The following is a 19,285-nucleotide window of genomic DNA, read 5'->3' as shown; positions in this document are numbered from 1 at the left end:
TTAAGTGTTGTCGCTTCCATTGTTGAGCAGAACAAGACGGTTGACGCACCATGACTGTATGATTGGATGTAACATAGGATTGTTTTACTTTATTGTATTACAAAGGATAGGTTCCGATCTGAGAATATACAACGAAATATATATTGTAAATCGTAGGTAATCGAGCAGTGATTTGCAGAAACTGTGTAATTCTAGGCGAATTGTATACTGAAGCCACAGCCGATTGCCCACCCACAATTTCCTTACAGGAAGTAAGCGCTAACGGTACCTCAAATACTTTACTGTAAACATTATAGCAAATACTAGAGACCGTTTGTCTAACATGGTTACAGAATGACAACAAAGCAAATATAGTTTGATAAGGTGATTCAAACTGCCGTCTTTGCAAATCAGACAATTTCAAATAAGGTATAAACGCTTGGCACTGTTTACAGTTAAGGTGGATAAACCAAAGTCGTCTATACTAACTTTGGGATAAACAATGCAGTTCGTCTAGTTCGGTTTATTCAGCATATAAAAAGCATATTTTTGACTTGAACGAGTGGCGCTGTATAGGCTCACCAAACACGCCTCAGTGCAAATAGAAAGAAAAAGAAATATGCTCAAAGAGAGTACGTCACACCCTGCACCGTACAACAATTCTTCAAACCTAGCCGTGCGCGACTTATCATCAGGCGTTTGTCAGATAGAAGTAGGCCAGGGACCTAAATGAACAGAAGTGTTATTTCTTTATCCTTGTTACATATTTCAGGTTATTATATTGCATTATATATTATCACGTCGTAGTGTTAAGATTAGGTAACACGATGCCTAACTCGAAGTTGTTGGTTTTTATTGGAGTGGGACTTACATTTGTAGTTTTCGTCATTCATCATTACTCAAATGTGATATCGCAACAACTAAACATGGTGAAAGGTATTTTCCAAAACATAATTTTGTTTTAGTGTATGTGTTGCTGATGTTTACCGACAAAACGGTTATATGGGTTCGATGGAAAGGCCCAGCTCCGAACCATCGCCTGTGCCCTATAAACTATGAGCTTTTGTTTTCTCCATTGAAAGCAAATGTACCGAAACGGCAGGTTCTTTAATGTATTGTTCTTTTCTTTGAAAAAAAAAAAAACGGTCGTATTGAGACAATAATGCGCGTATTTCATTGATTAGTTTTGTTTCTTAGTTCGTTAATATTATTTTACAAACTTTTTTATTAATATTATAGTCAAGTGGGGTAACAAAAAAACGAAAATATAAACTTTTGATTTTCTCTCAAAGTAGTAAAAAACATTTTTAGTCTGGACGAACAGTATTAATCATACCTTGATGTGCTAAAAAGATTGTACAATTTCTATGATTACTTAATATTTTGTTCGAAATTTTCTGCTGCTTTTATTACCCTTGCTTTAGGGTAAAAAACATTAGCAGGTCAATAAAAACACAATGGTTTTAAAGGCAACATAACTTAATCAAAAAAAAATAATAACGCAAGTACAGGGGAGTAATACAAATAATAGTCATACATGTTATGCATTATCATAATGTCATTACTTAGTCTATATTTATCAGAAACATCAACCTTTCTTCACTTTTCTACAAAAGCAAAATATACCCAACACACTTTTAACAGCCTTTTTCTAAAGCTTTTCTTATTTTTTTTATAAATTACCATTTTTACCTTACTACTTCCTTTTAAACATAAGCTTACCCACAAATAACATTAATTAGACTAAAACCAAAGTCAATAAGTTGCATAAAACCTATATAAATCCCAGAAGTAACCAGAGCATTACACTTGGTTTAACTAAATCGTAAAGGCTTTTGAAAATCTAAATGACATCTTGATTTTATCTAAACTAAATTTAGCAACATAAACATAAATATGACTCGTAACTGAAAAGTCTTAACCTAAAACATAAACTACATAATCATAAGTGTGGACAAAGCTGTAAAATATTTTTTTTGATACTTGATTACCTTTAAAATCAATAAATAAATTAAAACAATATACACTCATAATTTAAAAATTAATCTTATCAAAAAGTTAATATTGGTTAAGGTAAAATAAACAAAAAGAAAGAAAAAAAGCAATTTTGGGGTAAAAAAAACAAGAGAAAAAAAAGGTACTTAAATATGTAGCAAATACCTGCATTAATAATAGATTTATCACGAAAGCCTTCTCACAAAAAAAGTTTAGCAAACCTCAAATAAAGTTTTTTTGACAATTTTTTGTTCGATTTAGTAATTTGTGTTTTACCAAAAAACTAACTACCACCTAGAATGACAGTTATAAAATTAAGCCAATAAATGTATTTTTTACCCACAAAAGCCGTTTGAAAAAATATATTTTTTTTAGCGGGCTAGGGGGGTTGTCCTTTCTTACCCCTAGTACCCCATTGTTTTTTATTACCTCACTTTACTATATACTTTCAAAATTAATTTTTGTATGGTGTTACAGAGATCGCGGAAACCGTGGAACATGAAGAAAAAATTGTTGTTGGTAATTATAACGATCGTTATACAAGTTGTGCTTTATTTAAGCTTGCATTCTGGTTCTAACTTATAGTCCTACTGTTTGTAATATACCCAATATACACTATATAGTACGATGAGATGTTTAGCACATAATAACTTACACGTTTTGACGTGTTTAATCAACTAACAGCGGTCTATAGAAGGCGCCTCGTGAGGATACGGTTTTAGGGTTCTTGGAATGTTCTTTGTTTACTACCGAATGGAACGATAAAATAGACTGAACGAGTTTCCGACCTTCTCGATCCCGATTATGTCTTTACCACGCTTGTTTTGTTTTAATTGCTAAATCGTTTTTTGTTTAAACTAAAGATTGCGTGCTTTTAAAATTATTTTTTATGTGTTTAATGAACAGGCACACCTTGTATGATAAGAGTTAGGATTGTACTGAATGCAGAAATACACACACATTAGTTATGCACTTAAGCGAAACCTTAACATCCTGTCCTATACTTTTTCGCAGTCAACCATTAAGTAGCATCATCCGTAAATCCGCGTTCGCCTATTGACTAATCCAAGGGACGCCTTAGAATGCTGACAGGAACACCTCAAACCACTATATATCCAAATTTATTTTTTCTTAAACGTCATTGTTTTTTTGCTTTGAAAACCAGTGTTAACTGTGTGCTGTATTACTGCATATATTCGTTTATTCGTGGTGGTGTTAAACTAATTTTTGTAGGCCCTACTATTTGGGTCATAAACACCTTCAACCTCTCCTGTTGCAGGTCTTTGTGTCACAAACAGTGCATGAATTATTAGAAAATGTAACATACAGTAGGATGGGGGAAGACACTTTTTAACTCTATTTTCTCGTCCCATTTAGTAGTAAAACAAACAAAACGTAATGTGGGATATGATAGGATTGGAATACCGTAAGCACATGAAACCCATACTGATAAAAAATATGGTATTCCTAATTCAAGCCAAACTATACCCCTTCTATTTTTTCTCACATCTTAATTTTACATTACATAATAGCGGCCATTGAAAAAATGTTGTAATCGTTCAGCAGCAAGTTTTAATAGTTAACAACAGTAACCGATTTAGCGCTAAGTTGGAGCGTGAGAATACTGTCGAATAATACTAACGTTTGTTTTCATGTATCATCACAAAGGGGTGCACGTAAAATCAGGAAAAATGAGCCCAGTTCGCTCCGCGTTCCTACTTATACCCCACCCTACCATAATCTCATATTTCAGAATGCTTAAAAATCAACAGATCTTCTATAAGTTTGTTTACCGGACGTTATGTTTTTTTTCAGCGCAACTCCAGCACATTCCGGTCATCGAACAACGTATGTTTAAGCGTTTTATATTTCTTTATAATCAACCATTTTATTTTGAAGGAATTTCATGTTCGTACAAAATAACACAATCAAAAAATCAACTTTTATACGCATTTTTAAAGTTAATTTTTAACTGTAGATTTGTGTTTTTTTGTGCAATTTAGCTTTTAGAATAATCCTCGGTATTACATCAAGGTAACATTTGTTTTAAGCGGAAGAAAGCAAAGGGCTTGGAACCCCCGGCGAAGCTACCCCTCAACAAGAATTTGAACGATTATGGAACTACATTTATAAAATGCAGGTTAATTGAATGATTTTCTCAACAAAAAAAAAACGAATATTTTAGTATAACGATTTAATACAGTCACTGTTAACTAAGGATGTCCCGAGCCAAGCCCGAGCTTAAAACCCAGTGCCCGAGCGTCTTCTTTTTTGACGCTTAGCACTCAGTTGAACATTATGCTGAGCACTGACCCTTGTTGTGCTGTTGCTACAATAAAAAAATATTAAGTAAAGCAACTTAAGTCTAAACGATTACGAAACTGGTCAGCGCATATGCTTGCTCTTTAATTATTATTATTATTTGTAATTTTTTTTATCTTGAAAGTAACGAATCACAACTGCAGAGAATGTAGCGTCGACGAATTACAGCCCATATCAAATTATAAGAGCGTCTAATGTTTCCGCATCTGATTTTTAATAAAAAAAAAAAAAAATTAAGTTTTTATATTGAAATACCAAAAAACTGCCTAAACAATTATAAATATTTTTAACATTTTTTTTTTTAATTCCACATTTTGCAACACTGGGAATTACGAAGCGATCGTTCTTTTTAACCGCAAACCGCGTGTTCTGTATAATTTTTTTGAATAGCGATGCTTTTTGACCAAAGCGGGGCGTGTTCTCGTTAGGGATGGGCTGAGGTTCAAACCACTCGTTAGGGATCCGCGGGAATCCGATTATTTACGATTCAACATTCTCGCATCCAAATATTCGATCACGTCATTTAACTAATTTACTGTAGTAAAACAAATAAAATTGTATAACCGCTAAAAGGAGACGCACCGCTATATTGTCCACATGCCATCAAAGGTTTACCCGATTTTTACACCATTATAGGATCCACCATCACAGGTTGACAGAATGAGAGATTAAAACGTTGTATTGACGACTGGATGTCTTGTCATTTATTAATACGGCCGAATTTAATTCATATTTTATTTTATGGTATTGTACCTGTAGCCAGGCATGTAAAATGTATAAATCGCGTTGGTTTCTCTAAATTTAAAATCCATGGAATCGGACATTGTATAAAGCTAAGCTTCTGCGAGTGCGACCATAAAGAATAACCGAGCAAGAAAGCTAATGACGTAACAAAGATGAAATTGGCATGAGAACATGTTTGGTTTTAGTTGGAAGGCGTTGCTGTTAATCAAAATCGCACAAAACGCGTGGTTTCCGATCAAACGAACACATGGTTCACGATCATAGAGGCCGCACAAGACTACGAGTTTCTTTAATCAGTGTTACAAACACAGGCCACTCAGTAGTTCGCAGGTGCTGCGATTCCTTACTTTACTAGAGTCAATTCCCAACGTACGGAAATTGTGTGAACTGAGTTACGCCCTAATGTGAAACCCGCGTACTTCTTGGTTGTAAAATTAAATATTGTTTATATTCAGATGTTCTCGAAATTACTGTTCAAGCGCATTTAGTAGCATATATATATGCGTATGGCAATTAGCGGGCAGTATAAAGTATTCGGATACGGTCAAATATATAAAAGTAGTCCAACTGCCGTCTTTGTGTGGCCAAAATAGAGCAAAAGCGGTGACTTTGGCAATGGGTTTTAACGAACTTGTTAGGTTTTGTTTGTATTTTCCTTTTGTGGGAGGGTGTTAAACAGCTTTTATTTACCTTACCAAATACTTTTACATACATATAAATACAAAGGAATAATTGAAATGCTTTTAAAAAAGTTCAAGCATTCTTCTTTTTGCCCCACTGCTACAGTTTCTAACATGTCACCTATACGCTATATTGTTGTATCAAAATTGGTATTGTTCGAACATAAATTGATAAATATGTGTCAATGTGCCCTACCCATTTATATAAACTTAAAAATAACAGAACATTGATAATAACAATCAATAAAGTTTACATTTTTGTTGCAAATTGGAATTGCTACAATATTTTTTTGCACAAGCTCCTTGTTACAAATTATTTCCAAGTGCAAGTGACTGAATTTCGGATATATTTTCCAAATATTAGATTGTTGTTATATCCGTATAATATTTTTGAATTATTTTTAAGATATAAACCATTGAATTAAAGCCAAACCTTTCAAAGTTTGCCAATAAAAACTCCCATAAAAATGAAAACCCACAACGCTACAATGACAAGACAAAAAAAATAAATTACTTTATATAAATGATATTTTTTGTTATAGTAGGGTGGGGGAAGATTTTTTCGCTTTTTTAGATCAGACTCTTTTTTAATTTTAATTTTACAGACCCCCATTTAATGATAATCAGGAAAAAAGCTGATTACTGTTTTTAAATATTAAAAAAATTAGTAAAATAGAAACAGTATATTTTGAACAGGTAAAAAAAGCGAAATAGTAAGGTGCTATTTTTAATGCTTGCTAAATCATAGTAAAGCCAATGAATTTTTTTAGTTCGCGTGTGCGAACGATTAAACTAGTTTCATAGCTTCATAAAACAACCTTGAATAGTTTGTACAGTTTGATTTTGTCTCATAAAACTAGTTTTAGTTTTGTAAAAAAACACTGAGATATAGGCATAATGAAAATAGGCAGGGGTCAATATGACTTTAATTTGAGATAAAAACAACAAAAAATATCGGTTTAACGTTATATGTATAAAGTTTACATGGCAAAGAAACTAGCACAACCTGTTAAACTCGGTAGGTTAACTACAAGTTGCAGAATACCGCTAATGTAAATATATTTTAATTATGAGTTCAATCTTCCCCCACATTGTAGTTTTGTATGTTTTCATTGCCAAACTTTAAAAGATTTGCTTTTAATTTAGTAATTTATGCCTCAGGGGGTTTTCAACTAAAAGATACTGATGTAATAAAAAGATAATATTTTGAAAATATATTCGAAATTTGGTCATTTGCACTTGGTGATAATTTATAAGAAGTGGCTTGTGCCAAAAACAGAGTAGTAATACCCAATTTGTAGCAAAAATAAAAACTTTATCAATAGTTATTATCAATTTTCTGTTATTACAAGTTCCTATACATTTGTAGGGTGCAATATTTATCTATTGGAGTTCGAACATTACCCATTGTCGTTCAAACAATACCAATTGTTATGCACTAATATAAGGTATAGGTAACATGTTAAAACCAAAGGTTAAAACCATGGCGCCCTCTATAACTATAGAGAGCGGCATGGTTAAAACCTATAGCAGTAGGGCAAGAAAAAGAATGTTTAAGACTAATTTTCAAAGCGTACAGTATTATTTCGTGTTATTTACGAATATTCCTATTTATAAATACACTTAATAATCAAAGTTAACAATGATTTTAAACTGTCCCATCTTATCCTGTGTGTTTTCAGATTTGTAAAATTTCACTTGTTGTGCGGATCGCTAAATAACTCCTCGTGTGTTTTATTATTTTTTATTAAATTGGTGTCAATTATTAAAGGAATGATAGTACTAATTCGTGGTATTACCCAAAATTTTTGATTTTGGAAATATTTGGCAATATGTGCTTAAGTGTCCCATCTTCCCACATTGTACTATACCTCTGCCGATTTGCCCATGTTTATATTCTATTTTTTTTACAAACTTAAAACTAGTTTTACAAGACAAAATCAAACTGAATACGAAATACTTCAGCATACTTTATTAAACTACGATACTGTATTGATAATGCTAACATTATTCTATCTTACCCCATAGTTATGTATGTATTTCAAACGAAATTTTTTTTCACGCAACGCAAGTTTTTTTACATTATAGTACAAATGCACGAATAGCGAATACCTCGGTGGACGTGCCATAGACCGTGATGGAGCTTACGACTTATGCAAAGAACCAAAGTTCTGGGAGCGGGCAAACGATCCCAACTACAAATGCCTTATGTATTCCTTTGGTGTCGGAAATGATTTTACTTTTGATGACGAGGTTGCAAAGCGCGGATGTGAAGTTCATTCCTTTGATCCAAGTAACTAGTTATAAAGTTTCTTATTAACATGTACAAAATATTACATTTTTCCTTTTTTTTTCTGCATGACAACCAATTTGTTGGTGGCTAGTTTGTTTTAGCATCTGGCATTATCTTTAAATTGCTTTATTTATAACATTTTACGCTCTCGTGTGCAAAAACTAATAGTCGCACCTGGGTTTGGCGCTTGGCACTTTTGTAATCGAACTTCTAAGCTTTAAAAAAGTAATGCTCTATCGCGAGCTTGACATTGGCTTGGCATATCCTACATGCGATGGTTTTCCTAACACATCCTAACAGTCGATATTTTATTTTAGGAATTAATAACAGCCTGTTTTACTACGTTTTCCATGTTTTACTAAGTCGGCTGCCAATTTATTGGGGCGGGAAATGTTGTTATCATTGTAGGTGCAGCTATTGGTATTTCTATTTTTTTAATAAAATTTGTTTTAAAAAATTTTTTTGTTTTAATAATCTTTAAAGGTCTCAAAAAATGCGACTTTCCTTTCTCTCCCCCTGCTGGCGATGCGCTAGTAGTATTCTTCCCTACTTGCCACATGTGTTTGTTCGTATTAACTCATTTGCGTGTAATCTTATTTTAGCAATGGACCTTTCGGATGGTCACGTGAGAGATTCAGGTGTCGTATTTCACAAACTGGGAATTTCAAGTGAAAATATTGACAAAGATGCTAATGGCTGGAAAATGAGGAACTTTAGTAAGTGTGTTTAGTGTTTGTACCATTGTGTGGTCGTTGTACATAAGGCAAGATTTTAACAGTTGTTGTGAACGCTTCTTTAATTGATAATTTGTTTCAATTTATTACCTAAAATCCGCCATTAACAATGTGTTAAGAAATAGTCAAATATCTTGAATTATTCCCATTATTTACAGAAACGCTGATTAAAGAGCTTGGACACAACGGAAGATATATGGATTATTTAAAAATTGATACAGACGCTCCACAAGGAGGATTTGAAGACACCGTAATAGCTGTGTATTATAGTGGGGTCACGCAAAATCATGAAGCGTTCCATATTTAAAAAAAAAAAAAAAAGATGGGACACCTTTTGCACATAATATCCAGATATCTTGATCGTGTTTTAAGACAATAAGCAACGGTCTATGGGAGTCGTGAGAATGCGGTTTTATAATTCTTTAAATGTTTTTTGTTTACTACCAAATAGAACGAGAAAATAGAGTGAAAAGGTGTCCCATCTTCCCCCACCCTACTGTATTCAACTGATTTCGTTTAAAATAGGTTTTATTGGAAATGCCTTCATTTTTGTATATATATTAAGTATCTTACGTTAGAGTGCTGTGGCAGAAGATGGGATACGTTGGCACAAAATGTCTCATTATTTCTAACGGTGTTTTAAACAATACCAACGATCTTTTATATTCGTGAGGCTATGGTTAAATGCATAATTATTATTTGAACGTTCTTTGTTTACTACCTTATGAATTAGGAAAATAATATTAATTCAGTTCCCCCTATTTTCCAAATCTAATATATACTTTTTTGTAACATAGTTGATGCAAGAACTACTGGACACTGGTTTGTACAAGTGCGTTCGACAGTACGCCCAGGAAATCCATCTGTTGGGTCCCATTTCAAATCCTGACAAATTGAAGCGATGCAGAAATATTTACCGACAACTGACGACATTGAATGAGCATGGTTGGCGATTGTACAATAACACAGACAACGTAAGAGCAACGAGAATCGTCCAAAAAAACCCAAATTTTCAACAGATTCAGAATAAAGCGGGCATGGTTAATAAAGGTGGAGCAATTTTATGGGAAACTGCATTTGTTAACTTTAAAGTGGAAAGTCCGTGCAAAGTTGAATGATATTCATGAATATTTCGTTTACATATCTAAAACGGCGTGTTTTTAGACGTAATTTATACAACATAACGAACTTAAAAGCATAAAAATACTCAAATAACGAGGTTATAAAATATTAGAAACATTTACCCGTATATACAATAGAATAATGCAACCACATTTATTGTTTATGATGTGTCTGGATATTGCTTATATCTTGTTTTTTTAAAGTAGCTTTTTAATAAATGTAGTAGTATAGCTTTCAAACAACAAGAACCAATTCTTTCAAACATTGTTTTCGGTGGGCGGTATATACAATAGGTTTTTAGGTGGTAAGTATGACCAACAAAATTGGTTTTTGCGACAGTGTTATATTGCGTTTCTTTCTACTGGTTTAAACGGTACAACCTTTTCAGTTGGCGCCCTACTAAACGTTGTTTCCCCGACTCTAAACACAAGATCCTCTGTTCCAAATAACGCCACTCTGGCTGCTGCACCATAAACATTATCCTCTTTTCGCACTCGGTTTTCTCGCCATGTTGTAAAGTCCATACCATCGGGAATTGTTAATGAAAGTGATCGAGATGGATGCAAATGTAAAAAATAGTTATCGCTTATGTCAAAACGACTGAGAGTGGTGGCTAGGTGGCCACCGTCCTGATTAGAGAATGGGTTCGGACGATTCATCGAAACTTCTTCAATATGAGCTTCCAACTAAATAAGAGATGTTTAGTATTTTGAAGACTAAGACGTTTCTCAGGCTACAGTTATTGAAAATCAGAATTTTTTACCAGCGCCACATGTTAAGATGGAGAACTTGTTTACTAAATTCTCTTATACATAAGGATATATTTAGTGGGATGAGATAAGATGGGGTTCTAGGCTATATCCCCCCAGGCGTTTTCCCACCGGCGATTTCCTTCCCGGCTATTTCCCCCCGGCTACTTCCCCGCCGTGACTATTCCCCCCCGGCTACTTCCCCCCCGTGACTATTCCCCCCCTGACAGTTTCCCCCCGGCTAATTCCCCCCGTGACCATTCCCCCCGGCTACTCCCCCCCTGACTATTTCCCCCCGGCTAAATCCCCCCGTGACCATTCCCCCCGGCTATTTCCCCCCCGGCTATTTCCCCCCCCCGTGACTATTCCCCCCGGATATTTCCCCCCTGTGACTATTCCCCCGGTTAATTCCCCCCGTGATTATTCCCCCCCGACTATTTCCCCCCGTAACTATTCCCCCAGGCTATTTTCCCCCCGTGACTATTCCCCCCGGCTAATCCCCCCCCCGGCTATTTCCCCCCGTAACTATTCCCCCAGGCTATTCCCCCCGGGACTATTCCCCCCGGGACTATTTCCCCCCGGCTATTTCCCCCGAGACTATTATCCACGGCTAACCCCTAACCCCTAACCCCTAACCCCTAACCCCTAACCCCTAACCCCTAACCCCTAACCCCTAACCCCTAACCCCTAACCCCTAACCCCTAACCCCTAACCCCTAACCCCTAACCCCTAACCCCTAACCCCTAACCCCTAACCCTAACCCCTAACCCCTAACCTCTAACCCCTAACCCCTAACCCCTAACCCCTAACCCCTAACCCCTAACACCTAACCCCTAACCCCTAACCCCTAACCCCTAACCCCTAACCCCTAACCCCTAACCCCTAACCCCTAACACCCTAACACGATGGTCACAGGGGGGAATAGTCATGGGGGAAACAGCCGGTGGAGGAACAGTCGGAAGGGAAATAGCCGGGGGGAAATAGCCGGGGGGAAATAGACGGGGGGGAAATAGCCGGGGGGGAAATAGCCGGGGGAAATAGCCGGGGGGAAATAGCCGGGGGGAATAGCCGGGGGGAAATAGCCGGGGGGAAATAGCCGGGGGGAAAGAGCCGGGGGGGAATAGTCACGGGGGGAATGGTTACGGGGGGAACTAGCCAAGGGGGAAATAGCCGGGGGGAATAGTCATCGGGGGGAAATAGCCGGGGGGAAAGGTCACGGGGGGGAACTAGCCGGGGGGAAATAGCCGGAGGGGAATAGTCTTGGGGGGAAATAGCCGGAGGGGAATAGTCACGGGGGGGAAATAGCCGGGGGGAAATAGTCTTGGGGGGGAAATAGCCGGAGGGGAATAGTCACGGGGGGGAAATAGCCGGGGGGAAATAGTCATTGGGGGGAATTAGCCGGGGGGAAATAGTCATTGGGGGGAATTAGCCGGTGGGGAAATAGCCGGGGGGAATTAGCCGGGCGGGAAATAGCCGGTTACGGATAAGATGGCACACTCAATCGCATATTGACCCATATTTCAAAAATCAAAACAAATGGCTCTTTTCCGTGATTCTATTTATTTGTTCTATTGTTACCTTTAATAAGATTATAGTAGGGTGGGAGAAGATGGGAAACCCTTTCATTCTATTTTCTTGTCCGATTTAGCATTAAACAAAAATGTGTATAACCGTACCTTCTCAACTACCATATAGACCGGTGTTAATTGGTTGAAACAGGATTATTACATTTGAACAATAAGTTTTTGGGTAATACCACGAATTAGTACTATCATTCCTTTATTAATTGACAACAATTCAAAAAATTATGATAAAACACACGAGGAGCTATTTAGCGATTCGCACAACAGGTGAAAATTTACGAATTCGAAAAAAATACGGGATAAGATGTGACAGTTTCAAATCATTGTTAATTTTGATTAATAAGTGTATTTATTATTTGGAATACACGTTAATACCACGAAATAATACTGTACGCTTTAAAAACCAAGTTTAAACATTCCTTTTTTTGCCCTACTGGTATAGTTTTTAACATATTACCCACAATATATTAACTGTATAACAATGGTATTGTTCGAACGACAATGGGTAATGTTCGAACATCAGTTGATATAGTAGGGTGGGGGAAGATGGGATAATTTGTCAGGCGAGACTTTTTTTTAATTTTCTCCTCGTGTGTTTTATTATATTTTATTAAATTGGTGTAAATTAATAAAGGAATGATAGTACTAAATCGTGGTATTACCCAAAAACCGTCAGCTATTTTGATTTGGGAAATATTTGGCAATATATGCTTAAGTGTCCCATCTTCCCCCATTGTACTGTAAATATTGTATCCTACAAATGTATATGAACTTTGTAATAACAAAAATTGATAATAACTATTAATAAAATTTACATTTTTGTCACAAATTGGGTATTACTTCAATGTTTTTCGAACAAGCTACTTCTCGTAAATTATCTCTAAGTGCAAATGACTGAATTTCGAATATATTTTCAAAATATTATATTTTTATTGTATTAGTATCTTATAGTTGAATAACCCCTGAAGTATAGGTTAAAAATAAAAGCTAACCTCTAAAATCTTGGCAATGAAAATATACAAAACTATACAATGTGGGGGAAGATGGGACACTAAATTGAAATATATTTACATTAGCAGTATTCTGCACTTTGTAGTTAATCTACCGAATTTAACTGACTGTGCTAGTTTCTTTACCATGTAAACTTTATATATATAACGTTAAACCGATATTTTTGTTGTTGTTTTACCACAAATTAAAATCATATTGGTCCTTGCTTATATTTCTTATGCGTATATCTCAGTTTTTTTTTTATTTTTGCGACATTCAAAATTAGCACCTTACTATTTCGCATTTTTACCTGTTCAATATCTACTATTTTACATATTTTTAAAAATATTTTAAAACAGTAATTAGCTTTAAAGCGCATTTTATAAAGTCATGATATTACTTTCGAAAATTTCTGTGACCGTATTTTCCAGATTACCATTAAATGGGGGTCCGTACAGAGAAATTAAAAAAAAGTCTCGTCTGAAAAAGTGTCCTATCTTCCCCAATCCTACTACACCTCATGAGTAATTGTTATATAGTAGAGTCATAGTATACTTAGTTCAGTATACTAGGGTAGAGTAGGGGAAGATAGGACCATTTGTCAGGCTAAATTTTAAAAATTTTTTTTACGAATCCCTATTTGATGATATTTCGTAAAGATAATGTTACAGAATAAATCGCGGTATCATCACGACTGTACAAAAGCGGTGGTCAAAGCCAACTACTGCTGTTAAACGTTAAAAAAATGTGTTAAAAAGAAACAGTAGTTATATTTTTTGAACAGGTAAAAAAGTAATAATTAAGGTACTAATTTTGAATACTTGCTAAATCATAGTAAAACCGGTAAATTTTTTTAGTTTGTGAGTTTGAACGGTTAAACTAGTTTCAGAGATTAGTTTTGTGAAAAAGCTGAGTTATAAACATGGGGAAAATAGACAGGGGTCAACATGACTTTAATTTGGAATAAAAACAACAAAAAATATCGTTTTAAAGTTATATAAATAAAGTTTAGATAGCGCAACTATATTAGCACAGCCGGTTGGTTGTGGGTGCGGTAGGTTAACTATACAAGTTGCAGAATACTGTTTAAATAAAAAATACCCAATTTGTAGCAAAAAATGCAGACTTTACTACTAGTTATTACCAATTTTCTGTTATCACAAGCCCTTATACGTTTATAGGGTACACTGTTTATCAAGTGATGTATTATTTCGTTATTGTTTACGTGTATTCCTGTTTTTTTTATTAAATTTGTAGAATTAAACCTGTTGTGTGAAGTGCTAAATTACTTCTTGGTATCACCGAAACATCGTCATGTTTTTTTATTTTAAAAATACTGTGCAACATGTGCTTAAGTGTTCTATTTTCCCCTACTCTACTATTAGTTTAAATTTGTAATATATTTATCAATGTGAGTTCTAACAATGAGATATTTTCGAACAATACCAATTCTTCATGCGCACAATGTTATTTCGTGTTCTAATTAACAAGATTGTTCCACTTCACCCCACCTGTTTGCCAATCGCTAAAGTTATCGGGTGTGTGATAATACCTAAATAACTTCTCTTGTGTTTTAAGGTGTTTCTTTGAAGTGTTGTCATTAATAAATGTATGACACACGGCCTACTACAGATATCTCTAGTAGGCCGTGTATGACAGGACAAGTTCGTGGTATCACCCAAAAGTCATATCTTTGGAATTTTGAAATATGAGGCAATGCGTACTTTCGTGTCCCAGTTTCTCCCACCCTTAGTATGTTAAAAAAACAAAGAGTTATTTAACGATTTGTACACTGTATGTGCGATTTGTGAAGAGACAAAGTAAAAGGGTTTGCACATTTTTAGGTAATTTGCAAACGAATTTTTACTAGATTTCGAACGAATCATATATTGGTCACCTCCGGTCTGTTTAGGTAAAACTTCTTGATGTATCTCGTTGTGAAATGTTGATAAATATTGTCTCCAAAATGATTTGGATATTCTTTATAGAATTCTCGTAGTAACAATGAATTCTTTTCCGCAAGTAGAATGCCCATGCTGAATGCGACTTCCACGGATCTGGTAGTAGGATATATGCGCCATTACCATAGCGAACTATGAGCCACAGCACCCTACAAAATCAGCCCTTGATGTTTTTATGCACTGGGAATAGGGAATATGTTTTTATTTAACAAATGTTTTTTTACTATTATAACATGATGTTAAGCCAAGTTGGTAATAATTGTAACTCAACACGTTTCTGGTCGTTAAATCCTATAATAACGAGTACATAAAACCAATGGTCTTACCTTCCCATTGTAACTGGATACTTTCGAAGTTCATCGAAATTTTTTAACGTAATAACGTCGAGGTCTATATATATTCCTCCGTACTTTATTAATATTTCTATTCTGGCTGCGTCGGTTCGTGCAATAGGTTGATCAAGCTGCAAAACCATACACGAACATTAAAGCCAAGACATTTTTTTAAAATGCGGAAACTAAAACACACATATATATTTAAAAAATGTTCCAATTGTTCAGTTATGAACTTTGCTTTTCTTGCTATCTTCCCCACGGTTTACACGTTGTGAATTTATTTTGTACGGTGTATATAGTAGGGTGGGGAAAGATGGGACACTTTGTCAGAGGAGACTTTTTTAATTTTCTTTTCACGGACCCCCATTTAATGATGGTCAGGAAAATAAGGTTACAGAATTATTCGACAGTATTATCACGACTTTATAAAACGCCCGTCAAATCTGATTACTGATTTTAAATATGTAAAAAATATGTAAAACAGAAACAGTATACTTTGAACAGGTAAAACAATGCGAAATAGTAAGGTGCTATTTTTAAATGCTCGCTAAATCATAGTAAAACCGATGATTTTTTTAAGTTGAAGTTTACATGGCAAAGAAAATAGCACAGCCTGTTAAATTCGGTAGATTTACTACAAGTTGCAGAATACTGCTAATGTAAATATATTTCAATTTAGAGTTCTACCTTCCTCCACATTGTAGTTTTGTATGTTTTCATTGCCGAACTTTAAAATATTTGCTTTTAATTTAGTAATTTATACCTCAGGGGTTTACAACTATAAGATGCTGATATAATAAAAAGATAATATTTTAAAAATATATTCGAAATTTAGTCATTTGCACTTGGTAATAATTTATGAGAAAAGGCTTGTGCTAAAAACAGAGTAGTTATACCCAATTTGTAGCAAAAATAAAAACTTTATTGACAGTTATTATCAATTTTGTGTTATTAGAAATTCATATACCAAAGAGATTAAAACCAATCTGGTTTTAATCTTTTTTGGTTTTAATCTCTTTGCATATGCATTTGTAGGATACAATATTTATCCATTGATGTTCGAACATTGCGCATTGTCGTTCACACAATACCAATTGTTATGCAATAATATAATGTGTAGGTAACATGTTAAAGGGCCTAAACACACCCCATGTCACTTTTATTTTTTATGGTAAATTCATAAAGCGACCGTTTTATTGATTCCAAAAAATACTTTGCTTATTAAAATTGGTCCAGTATAAGCGGAGATATTCGTCCTCAAACAGTGATCTCTAGCGCTATCTTTTTTTACTACGAGCTCCGTGATTGTGACGTAGGAACGTACTAGTCACGTGACTGATTCATTCGTAAAAGCGAAACCTGCGTTTTTTTTGTGCTTTTTTGCGTTTTTTTTTGTTCTCGCGTTTTTCGCTGAAAACCATAGATATCATATATTATATATATGATATCCATGCTGAAAACACTGCCTCTCGCCTTTCTGAATGAGAGCGGCCACGCTTCAACAATTTTGTGACGTGTTTGTCACGTGGGTAGTACACTTCTCAATTTTTTCGCCACGCAACTTTCAAATCAGTTTTATGAATTTCACGGTGTTTGAGCTGGAATATCTTTGGTTACACAAAACCGATTAAAACAAGTAAGGTGTCGTTGGAATTAGAAAAACACACTCTATCGATTAAAGCGAAGTAAATTTGGGGTGTGTTTAGGCCCTTTAAAAACTATAGCAGTAGGGCAAGAAAATGAAGGTTTAGACTTGATTTTCAAAGCGTTCAGTATTATTTCGTGTTATTTACGAATATTCCTAGTTATAAATACACTTAATAATCGAAATTAACAATGATTTTAACTGTCCTATCTTATCCAGTCTGTTTTCGAATTTGTAAAATTTCACCTGTTGTGCGGATCGCTAAATAACTCCTCGTGTGTTTTATTATATTTTATTCAATTGGTGTCAATTAGTAAAGGAATGATAGTACTAATTCGTGGTATTACCCAAAAACCGTCATCTATTTTGATTTGGTAAATATTTGGAAATATGTGCTTAAGTCTCCCATCTTTCCCTATTGTACTATATATATAGACCGCGGCTAACAGTCTCACCTGAATACCCAAAACTGATGTTGGTTCGTCGGTTTTTTTAAACGCGAGGCACGGGATCTCCCTTACTGCCCTTTCCCAATGAGGACCTATGAAATACATACAACATTTTATATGTTAAGTATTTTTTGTACGTTGTTACACCATAGTGCTCTGAACATGATTCCCAAATTATATTTATAGCAAGTTTTATAATATATAGTAGGGTAGGGGAAGATGGGACACATTTAGTACATAATATCTAAATATCCTGATCGTGTTATAAACAATTACTAACGGTCAATGGGAGTCGTGGGCATATAGTTTTATAATTTCTTGAATGTTCTTTGTTTACTACTGAACAAGGCGAGAAAATAGAGGTAAAATGTGTCCCGTCTTCCCCCACCTTACTGTATGTCGAACTATTTCTAAAATGTCCACGCTTGCACATATTACAAAATAACAGAAAGAAACAACAAACATTTTCCGATACTATTCCCTATAGAGCAAGTCTTAAAAACAGTAAACAGTTAGGGGACACATACTACAGGACTTGGTAGAAAAATTGTTTATATTTTTTCAACTGGTATTAAAATAGGTTGAATTATAGTTTTCATTGATACCTGACGGCTTTTCTATGCTGTAATGAAACACTATACGTTTAGGACGTTGTAAGCTTGCCATAGACCTCAGCGCCAAGTAGTTGTAGAATGTAAATTTAAGACCTTCTCCAAACCAAATAACATGTACACTGTTAGGAACTTTAAAATGGATCCCGAATTCGTCGTAATCGCGAGGAATAAGTGGATCTTCACAAATAACTTTTGTGAACGGCAGAGTGCGGCAAACTGTAAAATTTGTCATGTCGTGAGGTTTTCGGCAATTATCTGTCTTTAAAGCAATCGTTGATCGCAGAACACTCTTTTTCTTATAAATAATATTTCCCTCCGTCAGTAAATAGAAAATGTACAGAAGTTGCAAAAAGATTAAAATTAATATTACGTCACCCTTTTTTCGTATTAACATGCTGTTTACAGATAATATAACCTCCTCCTAGAATAAAAATTTAAAGTCGAATATGTGTTCTAATTTTTCGTTAATAAGTTATACGTTTATGATAAACTTTATAACAAAAATAGCTTGACCTCCTATTATTTTTCACTCTTCTAATTGAATTGATTCTGTGACAACTGAAAATACAATACCGTATCAGTACTGCGTATATGAGAATAAGGACATATAGTTTGAACCGGAAATCAACTAGTTCTCACGTAGCTTAACCGAAAATATGTGACTTCGATATATTAGAAGCGCACAAAAAAGCGTTTTACAACATTTTATCAAACAAATGTTAATAACTTTCAACATAACAGCGGGGTATGATGACATACTTGTGCAAATATTGCACAATATTTCTGAAATCAAAATATATTACCTTTTTAGGTGATGCTGGATTTGTAGTATTATGCCTTTATTAATTGACAACAATTTAAAGAAATTTATTAAAGCACACAAGAGTTATTTAGAGATTCGCACAACAGGTGTAATTTTTTAAATCCTAAAACACACAGAGGGTAACACGGGACAGTTTAAAGTCATTGTTAATTTTGATTAATAAGTGAACGCTTTGAATCTAGTTGCACATTCCTTTTCTTGCCTTATTGCTTTAGTTTATGACATGTAACATACATTTTTATTATTGTATAAAAATTGATATTGTTT

The 19,285-nt window shown here is 34.7% G+C and overlaps 2 protein-coding genes across 2 annotated transcripts; one reads left to right on the top strand and one right to left on the bottom strand.

The window, feature by feature from the left end:
* Positions 1-727: 727 nt before the first annotated feature.
* On the top strand, positions 728-10,131 carry LOC149728132 (putative methyltransferase-like protein 24). Its single transcript, XM_089889029.1, has 8 exons — positions 728-915; positions 2,452-2,493; positions 3,790-3,822; positions 4,026-4,114; positions 7,809-8,013; positions 8,616-8,729; positions 8,906-8,997; positions 9,545-10,131. Exons 1-8 carry the CDS (start codon positions 807-809, stop codon positions 9,863-9,865), a joined length of 1,005 nt encoding a protein of 334 aa, XP_089745155.1. The 5' UTR covers positions 728-806; the 3' UTR covers positions 9,866-10,131.
* LOC149728131 (uncharacterized) lies at positions 9,660-18,637 on the bottom strand. Its single transcript, XM_089889028.1, has 5 exons — positions 18,187-18,637; positions 17,588-17,673; positions 15,479-15,615; positions 15,089-15,248; positions 9,660-10,555 (listed from the first exon to the last, which is right to left on the bottom strand). The coding sequence occupies exons 1-5, from the start codon at positions 18,587-18,589 to the stop codon at positions 10,211-10,213; spliced, it is 1,131 nt and encodes a 376-aa protein (XP_089745154.1). The 5' UTR covers positions 18,590-18,637; the 3' UTR covers positions 9,660-10,210.
* Between the last annotated feature and the right edge of the window lie 648 nt (positions 18,638-19,285).

This window comes from Ciona robusta, chromosome 11 (genome assembly GCF_009617815.1).
Source record: "Ciona robusta chromosome 11, ASM961781v2".
NCBI lineage: Eukaryota > Metazoa > Chordata > Ascidiacea > Phlebobranchia > Cionidae > Ciona > Ciona robusta.
The sequence above is the reverse complement of the archived record's forward strand: the minus strand, read 5'-3'. Positions and strand labels throughout refer to the sequence as shown.